This window comes from Apium graveolens, chromosome 6 (genome assembly GCF_009905375.1).
Source record: "Apium graveolens cultivar Ventura chromosome 6, ASM990537v1, whole genome shotgun sequence".
NCBI lineage: Eukaryota > Viridiplantae > Streptophyta > Magnoliopsida > Apiales > Apiaceae > Apium > Apium graveolens.
This window is the reverse complement of record NC_133652.1, coordinates 45,929,255-45,945,563: the sequence shown is the minus strand read 5'-3', so window position 1 is coordinate 45,945,563 and position 16,309 is coordinate 45,929,255. Positions and strand designations below refer to the sequence as shown.

The 16,309-nt window shown below is 32.2% G+C and overlaps 3 protein-coding genes and 1 non-coding gene across 5 annotated transcripts; 1 reads left to right on the top strand and 3 right to left on the bottom strand.

Moving 5' to 3' along the window:
- Window positions 1-1,860: 1,860 nt before the first annotated feature.
- Window positions 1,861-8,500, bottom strand: LOC141667144 (negative regulator of systemic acquired resistance SNI1). Of its 2 annotated transcripts, none has more exons than XR_012552518.1 (15): window positions 8,114-8,500; window positions 7,957-8,023; window positions 6,956-7,049; window positions 6,773-6,862; window positions 6,577-6,666; window positions 6,412-6,483; window positions 5,358-5,439; window positions 5,218-5,267; window positions 4,846-5,055; window positions 4,712-4,782; window positions 4,552-4,621; window positions 3,417-3,482; window positions 3,024-3,176; window positions 2,374-2,482; window positions 1,861-2,291 (listed from the first exon to the last, which is right to left on the bottom strand). XR_012552518.1 is itself a non-coding variant. In XM_074473527.1 (15 exons), exons 1-15 carry the CDS (start codon window positions 8,238-8,240, stop codon window positions 2,222-2,224), a joined length of 1,446 nt encoding a protein of 481 aa, XP_074329628.1. In that variant the 5' UTR covers window positions 8,241-8,496; the 3' UTR covers window positions 1,861-2,221. The 2 variants fall into 2 exon arrangements, 1 of the variants encoding a protein (XP_074329628.1); XM_074473527.1 differs by having other exon boundaries at window positions 2,374-2,507; window positions 8,114-8,496.
- Window positions 8,472-8,544, bottom strand: TRNAE-CUC (transfer RNA glutamic acid (anticodon CUC)). The gene has a single exon. It is a non-coding gene; the product is annotated as a tRNA-Glu (tRNA).
- Window positions 8,545-9,387: 843 nt separating this feature from the next.
- On the top strand, window positions 9,388-11,480 carry LOC141667773 (GDSL esterase/lipase At5g45960-like). Its single transcript, XM_074474391.1, has 5 exons — window positions 9,388-9,690; window positions 9,941-10,071; window positions 10,266-10,499; window positions 10,858-11,128; window positions 11,228-11,480. The coding sequence occupies exons 1-5, from the start codon at window positions 9,405-9,407 to the stop codon at window positions 11,419-11,421; spliced, it is 1,116 nt and encodes a 371-aa protein (XP_074330492.1). The 5' UTR covers window positions 9,388-9,404; the 3' UTR covers window positions 11,422-11,480.
- An 82-nt stretch (window positions 11,481-11,562) lies between these two features.
- On the bottom strand, window positions 11,563-14,084 carry LOC141667775 (GDSL esterase/lipase At5g45960-like). Its single transcript, XM_074474392.1, has 5 exons — window positions 13,815-14,084; window positions 13,420-13,550; window positions 12,776-13,012; window positions 12,035-12,299; window positions 11,563-11,935 (listed from the first exon to the last, which is right to left on the bottom strand). The coding sequence occupies exons 1-5, from the start codon at window positions 14,074-14,076 to the stop codon at window positions 11,739-11,741; spliced, it is 1,092 nt and encodes a 363-aa protein (XP_074330493.1). The 5' UTR covers window positions 14,077-14,084; the 3' UTR covers window positions 11,563-11,738.
- Window positions 14,085-16,309: the final 2,225 nt, after the last annotated feature.

Here is a 16,309-nt window from a genome sequence, read left to right as displayed (position 1 = left end):
CAGAGGCAAAACTTGAATTCCTAAATGAAGCTAGTAAACCCCACTTCACAAAATCACCTGGAATAGCCTGCTTTTTAAAATTCTGACGATCTTCAGGCCAAGAAGAACAAGTGAAACATTTTTTCGTATGAAATGAAAAACATAAACATCTGACATGAAAATTCCCCACCAAGGACGATATAATCCATGGGACTTTGTTTACAGATGGATGCATAATGTATAACTGCACCACATCATTTAGCTAAAATTTTAACACTCAATCCCAAATGCAACTACGTATGACAAAGTCAGAATATAGGCTCCTGAATTTCGGATAATCCGTAACTAGGCAAATGTTCGAGTTGAAGCTCTTTCGAACACTACGAGTCGAAAATCAACAGTATCATTTCACTGCAAGCCTCAAAAAATTAAACATGTAGCTCATTTCTTATTCTTATTCAGGGTATAAGACAAATTTCTCATAGGAATATATTCAAACACCTGCAATGCACTATCATTGGCACATAATATATAAACAAAAAAAAATTTAACGAAGCTTAAAAATAAAAAATGCTAAAGATCATACACAGAATCACTACACAGATTTAGACATCTACAATTACAACATATGCATACAAACAATACTTGTATGCACATTTTCAATAACATAGATGCGGTACCTTTGATAGATAAAGAAGCGACTATGAGTTAAGTTACAGCTCAGTGGCGACTACGAGTTAAATTGAATAATTGAGCTGATTGAAAAAAAATCATCGAAATACAATTTAATATCTATTCTATATAGCTGTTTATAGCTCCCACCATCGCCACATGTTAGCTAAAAGTACACATTTATATATAAACAGGTATATAGAATAGATATTAAATTGTATTTCGATGATTCTTCTAAAACATCCACCTCCTATGCACGTCAGCTGCTTTATGTAACATTTTACCTTATTTTAACCTAATTTTACACATTAATACACACATATATTTATATTATATTTATATTATATATATATGTGTTGAAATTTTTATTTCATATTTAATATTTTAACTTTATATTATATTAAATTTTAAAATATGATTTTTTTATTGACCAATTTTATTAATTATTTTAATAAACATTACATATTTATAAAAATATTAATAAATCTAATCTAATCTAATATAATAAAATGTAATATAAATTTAAATATAAATTTTATTTTACATATAAGTATATATTTTTAACACATATAAGTGTCTTTTATAATTATATAAATATATATTCAATATTTTTTCATTAAATAAATTTTTTATTTTTACTTGTATTTAATTAAATATTATTTATTTTAACATGTGAAATTTTTACATATATATAAAATAATTTGAAAAAATATTAAATTTAGCTAATCGGTATAGCTAATACCAGAAGCAAATAACCTTACAAATTCAATAAAATTTTAGATAATGGTGATTTAGCTAACTATTTTAACTATTATGGTTGGAGATGCTCTTATAAAAATATTGTGGCCGGTCAAAACATGATTCAACATCTTTGGGAATATTCATATGTATATTATATATTTGTCCGCAAATAATATATAAATAATATAAATAATAAAAGTGACACTGAGATATTATTTGATCTCTCAATAATGTTACTGTGGGTCAAAAGATGTAAAACCAAATTAGCTAACCACAATGCTATCATGTACAAATATTAAATGCGATATTTTGTTATATGCAATTGTTATTTTATTTTTGATGGAATGATTGTTTATTTATTTAGCAAATGTTATTTCACATTTACATCTTTATTTTCAAAAATAAAGACAAACCGTATATTCAAATTTCTTTTCTAGTTTTGGCATGTCCGAGATAATATTAGTTGAGGATAAATAATTGGCAGGTGGATCCTTAAAGTTTACATGTCTTTCTATCCATTTCTTGGAGAACACTGGCATTCGATCGCCTTGTTAGATAGATATAAAATGACCCCAAGGGCTTGCTGTGGTGCTTTGTTGCTTTGCTATTTATCTCATTCAAGAACCTGGACTTTTAGTTGGGGTATCTAGGCCTCGGACTGTGCTAGACAGTCGAGGAAACATTAAGAGGCCTATCGCCTAACATAATACATATGGTGCATTATTTCGAGTAACAATAACGATAGCTTAAATTCTAAAACAAAGAGTATTACATTAAAACAGCTGCGGAAATCCTGAAGGGCTAATTCGCCTAGAGTGCTTGAGGACTTTTACTTTGTTGAGAGGATACTTGCTGCTGTAAATAATGCTTCCTTTCCAAAAGGCAGGATTGCTATGTTCCTGCACCATCATACACATGCTAATGAAAAGACGTCATCACAGTAATGTTAGAACTCAAACAACTGAAATTGAATGAACCTACTCATTTGTTTTTTTAAGACTGGAAAAAGCAGTGATCATATACTGGCAGACTTCCACAAGAGAGCAGTCTCCGACATTCTTCTCAGAATCATTTATACCTTCACTCGGATCTTTTAAAGATAACGACAAATATGCCTGAGATAAATTAATAAAAAGTTGCATACATGTATGTCATTTAGTAAGTTTGATAGGATGCTAGAAATTTATTAGTGAAACAATCCTAAAAGTGTTTAGAACTAACATCAATATATGAATTAACGTTGATAAATAATATTTTTTTCCTCGGTCCCAACTTAAAGAGACAATGTATATTTAAGATGAATAATCTCGATAAATTAATTAAACTCTCCGGTTTTAGGGGTATTCTTTAATAGGCAGACGTTTGACTGTATAAGCAAATCTAAGAATATTGAGCATAATATATATATTCAAATTCATTAAAAAGAAAAAAACATTAAAAAGAAAAAATAAAGGTGCTGAAACTGATAGTTTTTTCAAGATAGCAAGCATTCAAAGATATAGCACGATTGAGGATCACTATTTTAGCTATACATGTAGTTTAAATAGCAAAACATTATATGCAGAAAAAAATATACATGGAAACAAATAAGAGTGAAGTATGTATGTATGGAAAATTGATGTAAAATATACCTGGAAAGCATGAGCTAAAAGCAATTGTGCTACTTCAGCACTAATCTTTTTTAAGATACTCTTTATGCTAGAGCCGTTTCCAAAGCTCTTTAAGATATCAAGAAAGGTTGCATCATTTGTTGAACCATTCGTTCTTCTAGTGCGCATAGAAGGCTGGCATGGATATTGGAGCATGCACATTGAATTTCTTAGTTACAAATTTACAATCCTTAATATAATACCATACACTGTCAAATCTCACTATATAATTCCAGCATTTGTGACTTGCTAAATGCAGTATATATTATTTTTAAAATAAGAGTAAGAGGTTGACAGAATGAAGATCCTACAGAAAGGTCATGTAGACTGCTTCTACTAAATAGATTCCTTCTCTATTTTAAGAAAAAACATTACCTTCGCGACATACTTCCGGATATACTGCATAACTATTTCCAGCTTCCATCGAGGTTCATGAAATGCCTATAAAATGTCAAATATTAACTACTAAGTCAGAAGTTGTATAGGGAAAGCTCCAAAACATCTTTCACGAAATGCCTAAAAATATATCAGATATCAGTTACTTGAGTCATAAATTATATAGGCAAAGCTTCAAATTATCGTTCACAATTATGTTCTCGAAATCCTTAAAGCAGGTAATTCTTGACAAGTGCAGGGACCAAAATGGTTTGTGAATACATATACCAAACAACGAAATCATACAAATCGTTAGAGCAAATAGTGATGGAACTAGAGAGTAGATAATAGAATTTTAAACAAAATTCCCAATTATACTACTCCCTCCGTCCCTTTGAATTGTTAACATTTGAAATGAAGTGTTCGACACGCATTTTAAGGCTCCTATCTAGTATAGTTACATAAATTATTTTTCAATTTTTTTTTTCTGAATAAATATTAAATATTTAAACTATTATTCAGAAAAAGATTTTTTCAAAATAAGTTATACAACTATACTAGACAAGAGCCTTAAAATGTGTGTCGAACACTTCATTTCAAATGTCAACAATTCAAAGGGACGGAGGGAGTATTAAATATAATGATCTAGTCAAGTAAGCTTCAAAACAATTTAATATTGATACATCAGAAAGTTGTAAGACTAGGTCAACTATGGAATAGAGTGTTTGGAATTTTGCAGTAACCAACTCTAAGATAAAATAAGCATTTTAAGTTGATTCATAATTATACTTTAGTATAAGTAGAATTATTCTTTTACTAAATTGTAAAACTAGAATTGCATATAAAGTTGTAATTTTAACACATACATGTTACTTGCTTGAATTCATGCTGTAAAGCCTTTTGAAAGAGTGCTGATACAAGTCAAAACTTGAATTAAATAGTAAGGGATAGTAGTAGATAAAACTAATTTCTATCTTTTAAATTGTTTTCATACTTCATACATGCCTACAGTTTGAGGAATATTTAAGTTCTAACCTGAGAACTAGAACGTCAATGAAGCCTAATGATTCAATAAGAGCCTACAAACCCAAGACTGACGAAGTAATATATTAAGGTATAAGCAGAAAATAGATACCTGAAGGAAAGGGGACAGCATCTCTATATTGTAAGAAAGTTCATCTAAAATTGTCTCCGGCACAGGAGTTCTGCACCAAATTATACGGTCATACAACTTGAACTGTATTGGTTGAGAGTGGGTTAGATAGGTCCATAGAGTGTGGAATAATAAAATATACCTAGCACCATCTGCTCGTGTCGTAAGACCTTGTATATCTGCTGTCTCCTTTGAAGCATCAAGCTCCATGATCTAAAAAAGTCTAAAACGTCATACTCAATTAACATTAAGAGTAAAGGTTGTTAAGAGATGTACCATCAACAGTAGCTTCTGCATAGCAGTGCACAAGCATTTTTCTATTTCAGGGAGAGCTATGGCAGCGGCAGAATTACAATTTTTTGATTTATCCTTGGAGGAATTTTTGAAACATAACAAATCATCAGCAGTTCCGCAATGAACATGACACATGCACATTAGAGAGATGCAGTCTTTTATCAATGCTTTACCGGGGACCCTTCTTGAACCCTGACATATATTTTTAAAAGTGTTAACTATTTAGGAATAATCAAGGAAAATTATTAAATTAGGTGTTCGATGTACATCTAAACTAACACAATATATAAATTCACACTGATTATTTTATGCATCAGGAGATGACATTCAATCGTTTAAACACGCGAACCATACCAAAATCCTATTAAGGAAAGACTCCCTTATAAGGGACCAGTTCACCTTTTCTGCATCAGAAGCATAATACTAATTAAACTTCATGAGAGTGAAAATTACAAGGATACATTAAAAATTTAACAGGAATAGAAATAGTTTACCCTTATATGCACGGTTACGGGGCAAAAAGTCTCCTTCGAGAACATGAATAAGATACTGCAATAGTAACATGCTCCTCAATAACTGCAAACCAAAATGATAAGAAACTTACCAAGACACACATGTACAAAACATACATAAACTGTAAGATATGTAAGTTACGTATATAGACATTTTAAGCAATTGTGAATAGAAGAACTAATAGGAAATATAGTACTATAATTTATATGGATCATATATGAAACATGACACAAATGTTAAAAAACCTAAGCTTGTGAAGATGGAAATAATGATGGAAATATGAATAGGCACATCTCTCAAATTTTCAACTAGAACTTGTCTAGGAATTTTTAGCGTGATATAGATTCAAACAGATTGTGGTTGTTTAAGGCGCAGATTCCAGAAAAGCGCGAGACCTAATTTTGAAGCGCGACTCGCAAAACACCACTAATCGTGTGCTGTTTGACCAAAAAAATTTGACCACGAATTTAACAAGACATCAAAACCTGACATAATCTTAATATCAAACATGATAGGGAGCACATGCAGCATAATAACAATGTCAATAGTGAAGATTAATTATGAAGTTCGATAATTCATAAGCTTCGGAGTCATTTATCTCAATCTTCGGCCCCACAAATTCTCGCTCTTTCTCTTTATCATTTTCATCTATTAGACTAGAAAAGATGCTCCATGAGTTACATTTTTGGTGAAACATTGAAAGTAGGGGGACTTTTTTACCTTTCTTTTTAAGGGTATTTTTGTCTTCTAAAAAATCTGAGCGCTAAAGCATTGTCTTTTACAAATCTGAGCGCATTGTGCTTAAGCACGCTTGACCAGTGCTTTTTGGAAGATTTCAGAATCGCACTAAATCGCACACTTTGCGCCTTTTGCGCCATTATTGCACCTTCAACAAGCTTAGGAACTAAATATTTCTACAAGGCACAAGCATATGTACACAGGCATGCCTAAAAATTTTTTGAACAAAAAGCTTAATTATAACATCTGCACTATCTTTTTTTGTGGGGTTTGATAATTGAAGTAAAGGAGTGTAACCTTTGTTTGTGATTCCTCGTTACTTTCTTCACTATCCATTTCAGAAAGATCTTTTATTAAAAGATGAAAACCCTGATATTGATAAAGATAATTAATAAATAAAGATTAAATGGTTAATACTTAAGAAAGTAAAAGTAAAATGGAGAAGTGCACAATTTAACTCACAGATGGATCAAACGATCCAGGAGGCTTTTCTCGAGATGCATCTTTTTCAGTAAAGGGACAATCCACCCCAAAGGTGAACGGGGACCAGGCCTGACTTAGCAAGAGTGGTCGTAAACATTATAAGTAAGCATTAAAACCACAAATGACGATAGTATATAGGTGGAAACAATAAAAGAAGTAAGAGTGTCATTCATACCTCTTCAACTACAACTAGTTCAATCGTAGAAGCAACGGCAGAAGCTGATTCGGTTTCTGTTTTTTCAGTAATATAAACCCTAGGGAAGCGCTACAGTTGAGAACATCAAATAGAATACTGTAAATATTAGTGATCCTTAATATTGAGGATTTTATCCATAGGGAAAAAGATAAAGTTACAAACCGTATCTAAGTCGTTCAAAAGCTGATAGCTTGACATAATCGAATCTAGTGAACTTTCTTCTCTTAGTATTTGGTAAATAGCTTGGTACATTTTGCTGTTCCGCCGAGTACGCACAATAAAGAGTTAAAATGGATGCACCACGTAAATTGTTAATTATGTTTGCAAACAGTAGAGGGAAAAAGAGGGTTTCTTATCCAAACTATACCAGAAAAAACAAAAATAAAAACTCATCAGGACTACAAAGAACTACTAATCAGCATTCTCCTAATTGACTACAAAAGGGAAGCGACTTTTTGGATGACCGGGTTTCTAAGCATATAAACAACTATTAACACAATAAAAAATGTTCAATTGCAGGTCCTTTAGTGAAGAAGCCATATAAATGCGACTACTGTAGTATTATTAACACATAAGCATGAAATACAGATTAAGCCTTTAAGCTAATAACAATTTTCTAACTTATATGGTCAGTGCACTTTATGACCTAACATTTAAGAGGGGCATTCAATATTTTCCCTAAAGACGAGCTGTAATGAATTACCGTTTAATCCCCAAAAAGGGCTTATGAGTGAGGAGACAAATGGGCACGCAAGAAAAAGAAAAGAATGAACATGAGGGATTAAAAATTTATAAGATGAACATTGTAGAGAAAATGAGGAAAAAGGAGAAAGGAGCATTTCTTCCAAAATCATTGGGTTAAAGTTCTAGATTAGATTGTTGAAAAGAATGAAACGAGTAATAAATATCATAAACAATCCCCTCATAAAAGAGTACATATCTCATTCCATTCTCTTGAAATTCCATTTAATCCAGGTAAACACAATCTTATAGATTCAAGTTATATCATTCAACAGTAAAAAGGGAACCAAAATGGCATATTCTCGAACCCTCATAACAATTTTTATAATTAACCAAAAATTACACCTTATCACCAATCACTTCAGACCAAAGTAAATACATACACATTAACCAACAAGAACAATAGAGGATCCAATATATACCTAGTCGGAGCCGTGCCATTTTCGCGAACAATGGAAGCAGTCCTAACAGCTTCAAGAAAAGCAAGCCCTGAAATAGGACAAACAAATACAAGCAATCAATTGTAAAAACAACATAAACAAGAAAACAGATGGGTGTGCATATATAAAGAATACATACGATCATCATTGTGATTCTGAAGATGTTGGGCAACTGAGATTTCTTTTTTACCGAAGCCAGAAGTGTCAAGAATGGCTAAAATGTTCTCTTCAATTCCCTTTGTTTCTTTCCTTCTTTTCCCCTCCATCCTCTCTCTCGCTCGCTCTCTCTCTCTCGCTCTCTCTCTCTCTCTCCCTCCCTCTCTCTTTCTGTTCTTTTTTATTAAACCCTAGAAAATAAAATTGTCAATTGAATCCAAGATATATGTGTGTTTATTTGAGTCCGGGTCATTTATTATTTCTGTAGCAGAAAGGTTGATTTTCCCGCCATTTTTGTTATGTAGCTTGTGCTGTGCACAAAAAAAAAAAGCAAAAAGAAATTCCGTTGCCGGGACTTGAACCCGGGTCTCTCGGGTGAGAGCCGAGTATCCTAACCAACTAGACTACAACGGATGACATTATAATTTAAGTAGATATATTATATAATTATAACTTAAAAAATTTTAAATAAATAAAGTGTTTATATTATATTTGGTATCTAGTTATTCACTTTCTTGATTTAAAAACGGAATGAAAAACTGTTAGGTAAATATTAAAGGATAAATATCTAGATTGCTTTTGTACACAATATCCTGATTCTCCTCTTTTCGTCCGTCTATGTTAATTAATTTTGTACAAAATAATATGTGTTATATTTTAATTGAAATGAGCCCTATATATTCATGTGAACAACCCCAATCAAAACTATCAACATCAATTATCATGTGATTTTGTGCAAAATTTTATACACAATTTATAAACCTAGCACCATTCTTTAAATAATGGTAACAATCCAATATAATGGTAAGACCGGGAGTAAAAAACATGTCTACACGTGTCTCACACTAATGATTGGAATTTTTTTTAATATATTTTGGGAAAGCAAGTTTTGTAGAGTGGTTTGATTTTGTGTGTGTGTAAATTAAAATGAAACAGATGGCGGCAAATGACTTGTGTATTGTGTGAATTAGACAGGAAATTTGATCGAAACATGGCATAATTAAAATGTACACATAGAATAGGATCGCCATCTAAAAACTGTAATGATCATCACATCAAACACTTTGTAGATAGGTAGTTAGGAATTTTGCAATAGTTTGTTTTCCAACCCCATCAAACCCTGAGACAATAGTAGTTTTTAGCATAGTCAAGGAAACATTAAGGTGGACTCATACTTGTTCATATGTTAATGTCATGATACAAATAAATAAGTTATACTTTTTATCTTCCTCACTTATAATAATCAAGACTCAAGAGAGCTGGTATCATATAGTATGGGGTTTATTACCAGGCAGAGTACTTGTGATCTTCTAAATAAAATTTCTCTGGTTCTTTTGCTGCATTTGTTTATATTCGTATCCGAATCTAGAGCAGATAAAAATGCTGGGGACAATTCGGTTCCCGCTATTTTTGTGTTTGGTGATTCCACATCTGATCCTGGAAACAACAACTTCATAGGCACATCTTTCAAGAGCAACTTTCCACCGTATGGGAAAGATTTTACTAACCACACGGCCACAGGACGGTTTACTAATGGATTACTGGCTAATGATTTTATCGGTAAGCTTCTGTACATAAAATATTTACTAATGTCCACCAAACTATTGATGATATATTATCAGTTAAGTTGTTTTTCCAACAGCTTAAGGTTTCAGAAGTTTTTTGCGGAGATATTTACCTATATATGTAGTGTCAGATATCTATTTAGCAGTTTAATATGTCAAACATTACAATGTTATAAAAGAGTTGATCTTTAGCATGTGTGGACCGGCATGTTTTGTGAATCTTACAGTGTTTTTTTCAATTGCAGCAAGGTACGTAGGTGTGAAAGATTATGTGCCTCCCTATTTGGATCCATCTCTTGATATCAAAGAGCTAGCAACTGGAGTGAGTTTCGCGTCTGCTGGATCTGGCTTTGATCCTCTTACACCAACTATAAGTGTATGTAGTTTCCTCATTTGATTACTTTGCCGATCATTCATATATTTACAGATTGGTTATCAGATTAGTTACTTTCTTGATTCAGTTTTAGCTTCAACATACACAATGGGTTCTGTATACACTCATTTACTCTACCTGTATGGGAATTAACATTAAACATCCACTGATTCTGAGGGTTCTATTTGGCACCACAGAATGTGATTTCTTTATCAAAGCAACTGGAGTACTTCAAAGAGTACAAAAGAAAACTTGAAGCAGGAATTGGAAAGGAAAAAACCAAACATGTTATAACAAATGCACTCTTCATTGTTTGTGCTGGTACAAACGACTTCATTGTCAACTATTACACCCTACCAATTCGAAGAAGAAGCTACGATCTCCAAGCCTACATGGATTTCTTGTTGAAACAAGTTCATCAATTCATGGAGGTAATTTGCTTTTACCCGGGAAAACTAACTTTAAACTACTCCCCTGCATTCAATCGTCATTATTCTAGTAACCACCATACTTTGGGCATCTTAACAGGAGCTTTTCACGAGTTAAAAGTAGTTTATGTAGATTTCCAACAGCTTCTCTTAAATTTAAAATACATATAAACTGGTATTAAAAAAAATTCTACTAGAACATCCATTTAAAAAAAAAACAAAAATGTTAGCCTCAATTTAACCTTGAAATCAATACATATCAAACCTTTTCATTACCATAGATTCTGTCTTTACATATTCACATGGCGAAGTTATTTAAATGTAATAACACTACTTATTTTTAGTAAGCATGTTCAAGCAGGATTTAATTGACGGAGGAGCAAGAAGGATTGGAGTTCCGGGAATGACACCAATAGGTTGTTTGCCGATTGTAATCACTCTCTATTCAAGTAACCCCATAACTAATCGTACCTGCATAGAGTCATTATCATCAGTAGCAAAGGATTACAACATCAAGCTTCAAAAGGAATTGTATTCCTTGCAATTGTGCAATGCAAAATCTGGCTCACGAATCGCATATCTGGATTCATATACACTCATGCAAGACATTGTCACGAACTCATCAAAGTTCGGTGAGTTTATACATCCTTTCTTGGTGATTTCACTTCAATTTAGAGAGAATTATCATTTTGTAAATTTATTTATTTCACCTCATTAATTCTTTGTATCAGGTTTTAAAGTTGCTGATCGTGGTTGCTGCGGGACAGGTATAATAGAAGCAGCATTCATCTGCAACAGAGGAAGTGTATTATGCTCAAATACATCTAATTATGTATACTGGGATTCCATTCACCCAACTGAAAGGGTTTATCGTCTAGCCGTTGAGGCCTTTCGACCTACCCTTGATTTCATTATCAACCGTTGATGGAAACAAATCCCCTCCCCCAGCCCTTATTTTTGTGTGTAACATATATGTTGTCGATTTGAAGATGAGCTCAACATATTTATTAAGTTGTGCTCCTTTTTGTAATATATAAAATGGTTTTAAACATATTCAAATGACAAGTATATATTATTTCTTCAGATATGGTTGAATGGAATTCTGGATTGATCATATGTTAATTACAACAAAGATATATATTGGCACCAACACCTTCTTCACTCGTACATACTCATACTTTAACGCCTACTATCATTAATCCCAATTACCATATGTAGGCATGTTAATTACTTGAAGCATTACTATTTTCCTTGGAGGATTATATCAATTGTAGAAGAGAGAGCCTTAAATAAGAGAAAATATGTTCTTTCAGTTGGATGTACTGCATCGAAGAACACATAATCAGAAATATTAGTGCAAAGCCTTGATTTTGGATTGCACAAATATGAAATTTCCAGTAATCCAGTTCCACAGCAACCAGTGTCAACCTTATCAAACCCTGCATAATTAAACATTAAACAAGCCAAATGTATAATTAGTCTTGTATCTTTCTGCAATCTTTGGCGTGTATGCTTAGAAAGATGTATACAGGACCTACCAAACTTCTTGGGGTCTTGGAAAATATTCTGGAAAGTTTCATATATGTCAACATGATAAAGCTTTGAGTCATTCCTTTCCATTTCAATGACTTTTTGTGCAACAATTTGATTAAAACCTTGTGCAACATCAGATAATCTTTGAATGCATTGACGTTTGAGAAACTTGTCAAGAAGGTTCGAATTTAAAGTTATCACAATAGGCAGGCACCCTATTGGAGGTATCCCCACCATCACAATCTTACGAGCTCCAAAGTCCAGCAAATCCTACAATTTCAATTCCAAAATTCCTCATTATATATACACTTAAATGTGTAGAAAAATGTATATGTTTAAATGCTAGCAGATCTATAATGAATGTCTAACCATGCAAGTGTAATATTATGGATTGTATAATAATTATCTGCATTAGATCTCGACCACAGTTTTTACTGCAATATATGTACCGATGTGTATGAATTGCATTTGCATAGTTAATTGCATTTGCATAGTTAACTCAGTTCCAACAGGTACAATGCACATGCACTGCCACACCCCCCCCCCCCTCCACCACATAAAAGTATCCACTATCTATATATGCCTGGGAATTGTTATCCAATTCTTCACCTTGCAATAATGTCCATCCTAAAAGCTTAGAAAACTATTAACTGATGGAGTCCAACTGAGTCGATTATAAATACTGTCAAGATATAAAACGATATTGTGTAAAAATGACCTTTGTGATATTGTGTAAAAATAATCACCTGTATAAACTTTTGGATCTGTTGGACAAGAAATTGGTAGTATCTTGGAATTGAGTATGTATATCTTCGAATTGGTGAAGTTCCATAATAATTGATAGCAAAGTCATTTGTGCCAGCACTAATAATGTAAACAGCATTCTTTATCAGATATTGGCTTCTTTCTAATCCTATAGAAGCTTCAACCCTTGCTTTATACTCTCTGAAGTACTCCATCTGTTTTGTTATTGAAATTACACCCTGAAATTTTATTTAGATCATAAACCAACACATAAAGACATATATTTTATTTATTAATATTGCAGAATAACTAACAACGAACAACTTTTAGCGATCACAATCAAAAATTCATGAAATGTTCGCCCTTGTTTTAATTTTCCTGGAACCTAAAAGTGATTTCCAGAATCACTCCTTGCTGGGAAGTCATTTAAGCCACTCAAAAAAGTTTCGATAAAATGTCAAGTGAATAGACTCTGTATTGTGCTAATTATTAGCAATTTTATGGAAACTTTGAGTCTAAAATTGCAGTAAGTGTAACTTCTAAAGTTATATGTATGATACATAAACAAACATATATTTCAAATGCTGCATAGATTGACGTAAATAATAGAAATACTACGAATCAAGGGTTGAGAAAAGAGACGAACAGATAACGTGGGGGTGAGAGGGTCGAAACCAGAGCCAGCTGAAGCGAAACTAACTCCTGTCAGCAGCTCCTCCATACTAAGCTTTGGGTCCAAATATGGTGGCACGAAGTCTTTGATGCCAGCATAAGATACTATATCCAAATTCAACACATCAAAATTATAATCACAATAATTATTTCTACGCATGCATACAATGACAATTAGCTATTTATGGGTCGAAAAGTGGAACACCGGCGCTTACCATGTTTAGTAACCAGCTCATCTAAAACCTTAAGGTGTTAACAAAAGCCCCCAATAGAATCATATAGTTAACAGAACCAACATGTCAAAACAATAATTAGTTATCTCTAACGTTAAGCTAAAAAGAAGATTATAGAAGTAGGTAGGTTAATTACCGGTATAATCAGTGACAAGGCGGCCATTGGTAAATCTTCCGGTGGGAGTCTGATCTACAAAATCATTGCCGTAAGGAGGAAAGTTGCTCTTCATAGCAGTCCTGATGTAGTTGTTATTTCCAGGATCAACAGTGGAATCTCCAAACACAAAAATGGCCAAATCACTTGTATCAATGGCAGGGGTTTGTGTTTGAGCTGATGACACCAACATGAGTTGAAACAGAACTAGAGAATGGAGAGAGTAAACATGAAGATTTCCCATTCCCCTACTGTCGTCGGAATAAAGAGATGATTCAACCATGCAATATATGTTCTAATATATAATACTAGAATATTTGGCTTTGATTAGATAAAGCTGCCTAAGCCAAAAATTGCATGACTTAAACTTTTTATTTTTCATTTTGAACATAAAATTACTTTAAGTCTCCTTATCAGTTTTTTAAATTTATCTATACAGGTTGTTAATTTGTTAAATGTTCCCTTTTTCAAATACGTTAATATCTGTTATATTTGTTGACTATCTACTTGAATAGATATAAACCCCCGAACCGCTCAACTGTTCATAATCGTTTGGTTGCAGATTTAAATTTTAATAATTATAATTTACGATTTGGATGCAGTTTTAAAATTTTAAAAATCGTAAAATCGCAACTGCAAACCGCTACATTTATTTATAAAATATATTTTAAAAAATATCCGAATATCATATAAATTAATACGTAAACACATTTATTTTTTTTAAAAAAAAAGTTATTCTTTAATATTATAGTATTAACATAGTTTTATTAATACTTAATTGTCATGACTTGAAGCCCAACTAGTAATCCGGTACTTATTCAAAAAATGACAAGCTTAGGCTATTTCCGGCGAAATTTTACTAAAATAACCGTTTCTTCAATATTGGCCAACTTTAGACTTTTGTATCCGCCTTCTACTACTATATTGGATGCTATTCAGTTTCACTCTAACCTACTTGAAGAAGATATACATACAGCACTAGTAGTTAGCAACGTTCTCACCTGTAACTAGGGGTGTACACGGATCGGTTGGGCGGGTTGAGAGAATTTATCAACCCAACCCAATTAATTCGGGTTTTCAAAATTTCAACCTAAATCGAATCATTTAAATTTGTAACCCAAACCAATTTGTAATACTTCGGATTGGATCGGTTTGGACCGGTTTGGACTGATTTGATCGGTTTAGTAAATATTCAAAACTAATAATAATTATAAAATAAAGCAGAAGATCTCAAAGTATAAAACACTTGAAAATAGTTCAATAAAATATTATAATAATCCATGTCAGATATGGCTTAAATATCCAAAAAAAAGTGATAATACAATAATTAGCCTTTAAACATTCTTTAAACATTCAAGTCGATAAACGAAAATAGTGGCGTATTCTTTAAACATTGAGGATTGATGTTATAAGTTACAGATAAATGAGCCTATATCTATTAGGCCTGAACATATTTACAGTTATAAAATTAATAAATTAACATGTAAGTATATATTTTTAATCGGGTTGGATTAGATCGGTTTAAAAATATCGAAACTCATATCCAACCCAATTAAATCGGATTGATATTTTTTCTACTGTTTAAAATTGACCAAAATTTTGAGACAGATTATTTTTGTCAATTTTGATTACAAAAAGGGGCTAAAATTGGCACTTAACCTACCTATTCCCCATTTTGTTCCCAAACTATAAGAACCTACTTCTATGAAGTTTTACATTGCGCACAAGTTATATCCCTAAATATCTATCTGTATTACTCCATCTATCTCATTCAATTGTATATAGTTTTTTTCAATATTCGATACGTATTTTAAGGTGAATAAAAAACAAATTTTCATAATTTATTTTTAAAATTTTCTTTTTCTGCAATAACTTAAAATATCAAATTTCTATTTTGAAGAAAAAAAAATAAATTAAAATAATATATGCAAGTATGCTATAAAGGAGCGTTAAAATGCGTGACGGCTCCCCGTTCCCCAATATATACTTCCTAGGAGGACAGAGGGAGTAGTTATTAGTCGAATAGTTTGTATTTGATTCCTGAACGTAAATTTATCAAGAAATTTAAATTTAAATTTATTAATGTTCTGATTTATATTCTTTTTACAAGTTATTAATTATTTTATAATAAATGATGGAAGCGCAAATCGATCCGCAATAATCGTAAAGTCGCAACCGTGATTGACACGGTTAACCGCAACGGTTGCAAATATGATTGCAGATGACAATTTTTTGAAAACGCTTTTTATAGTTTGATTCAGAATTTTACCCTAAAATCGATCGAATCTGAACCGTATACACTCTACCTCCAACCAATTTAATTATTTCATCGCACTCTATATTAGGGGTTCTATAGTTTAATATCGTACAAGAAATCTTTCGACCTCCTAAAAGTCTTAACATTTTTCACTATTTTATCCATGCATAAAAGAAACGTGAGAACTGATAATAACGTATTACACTATTGAAAATGCTAG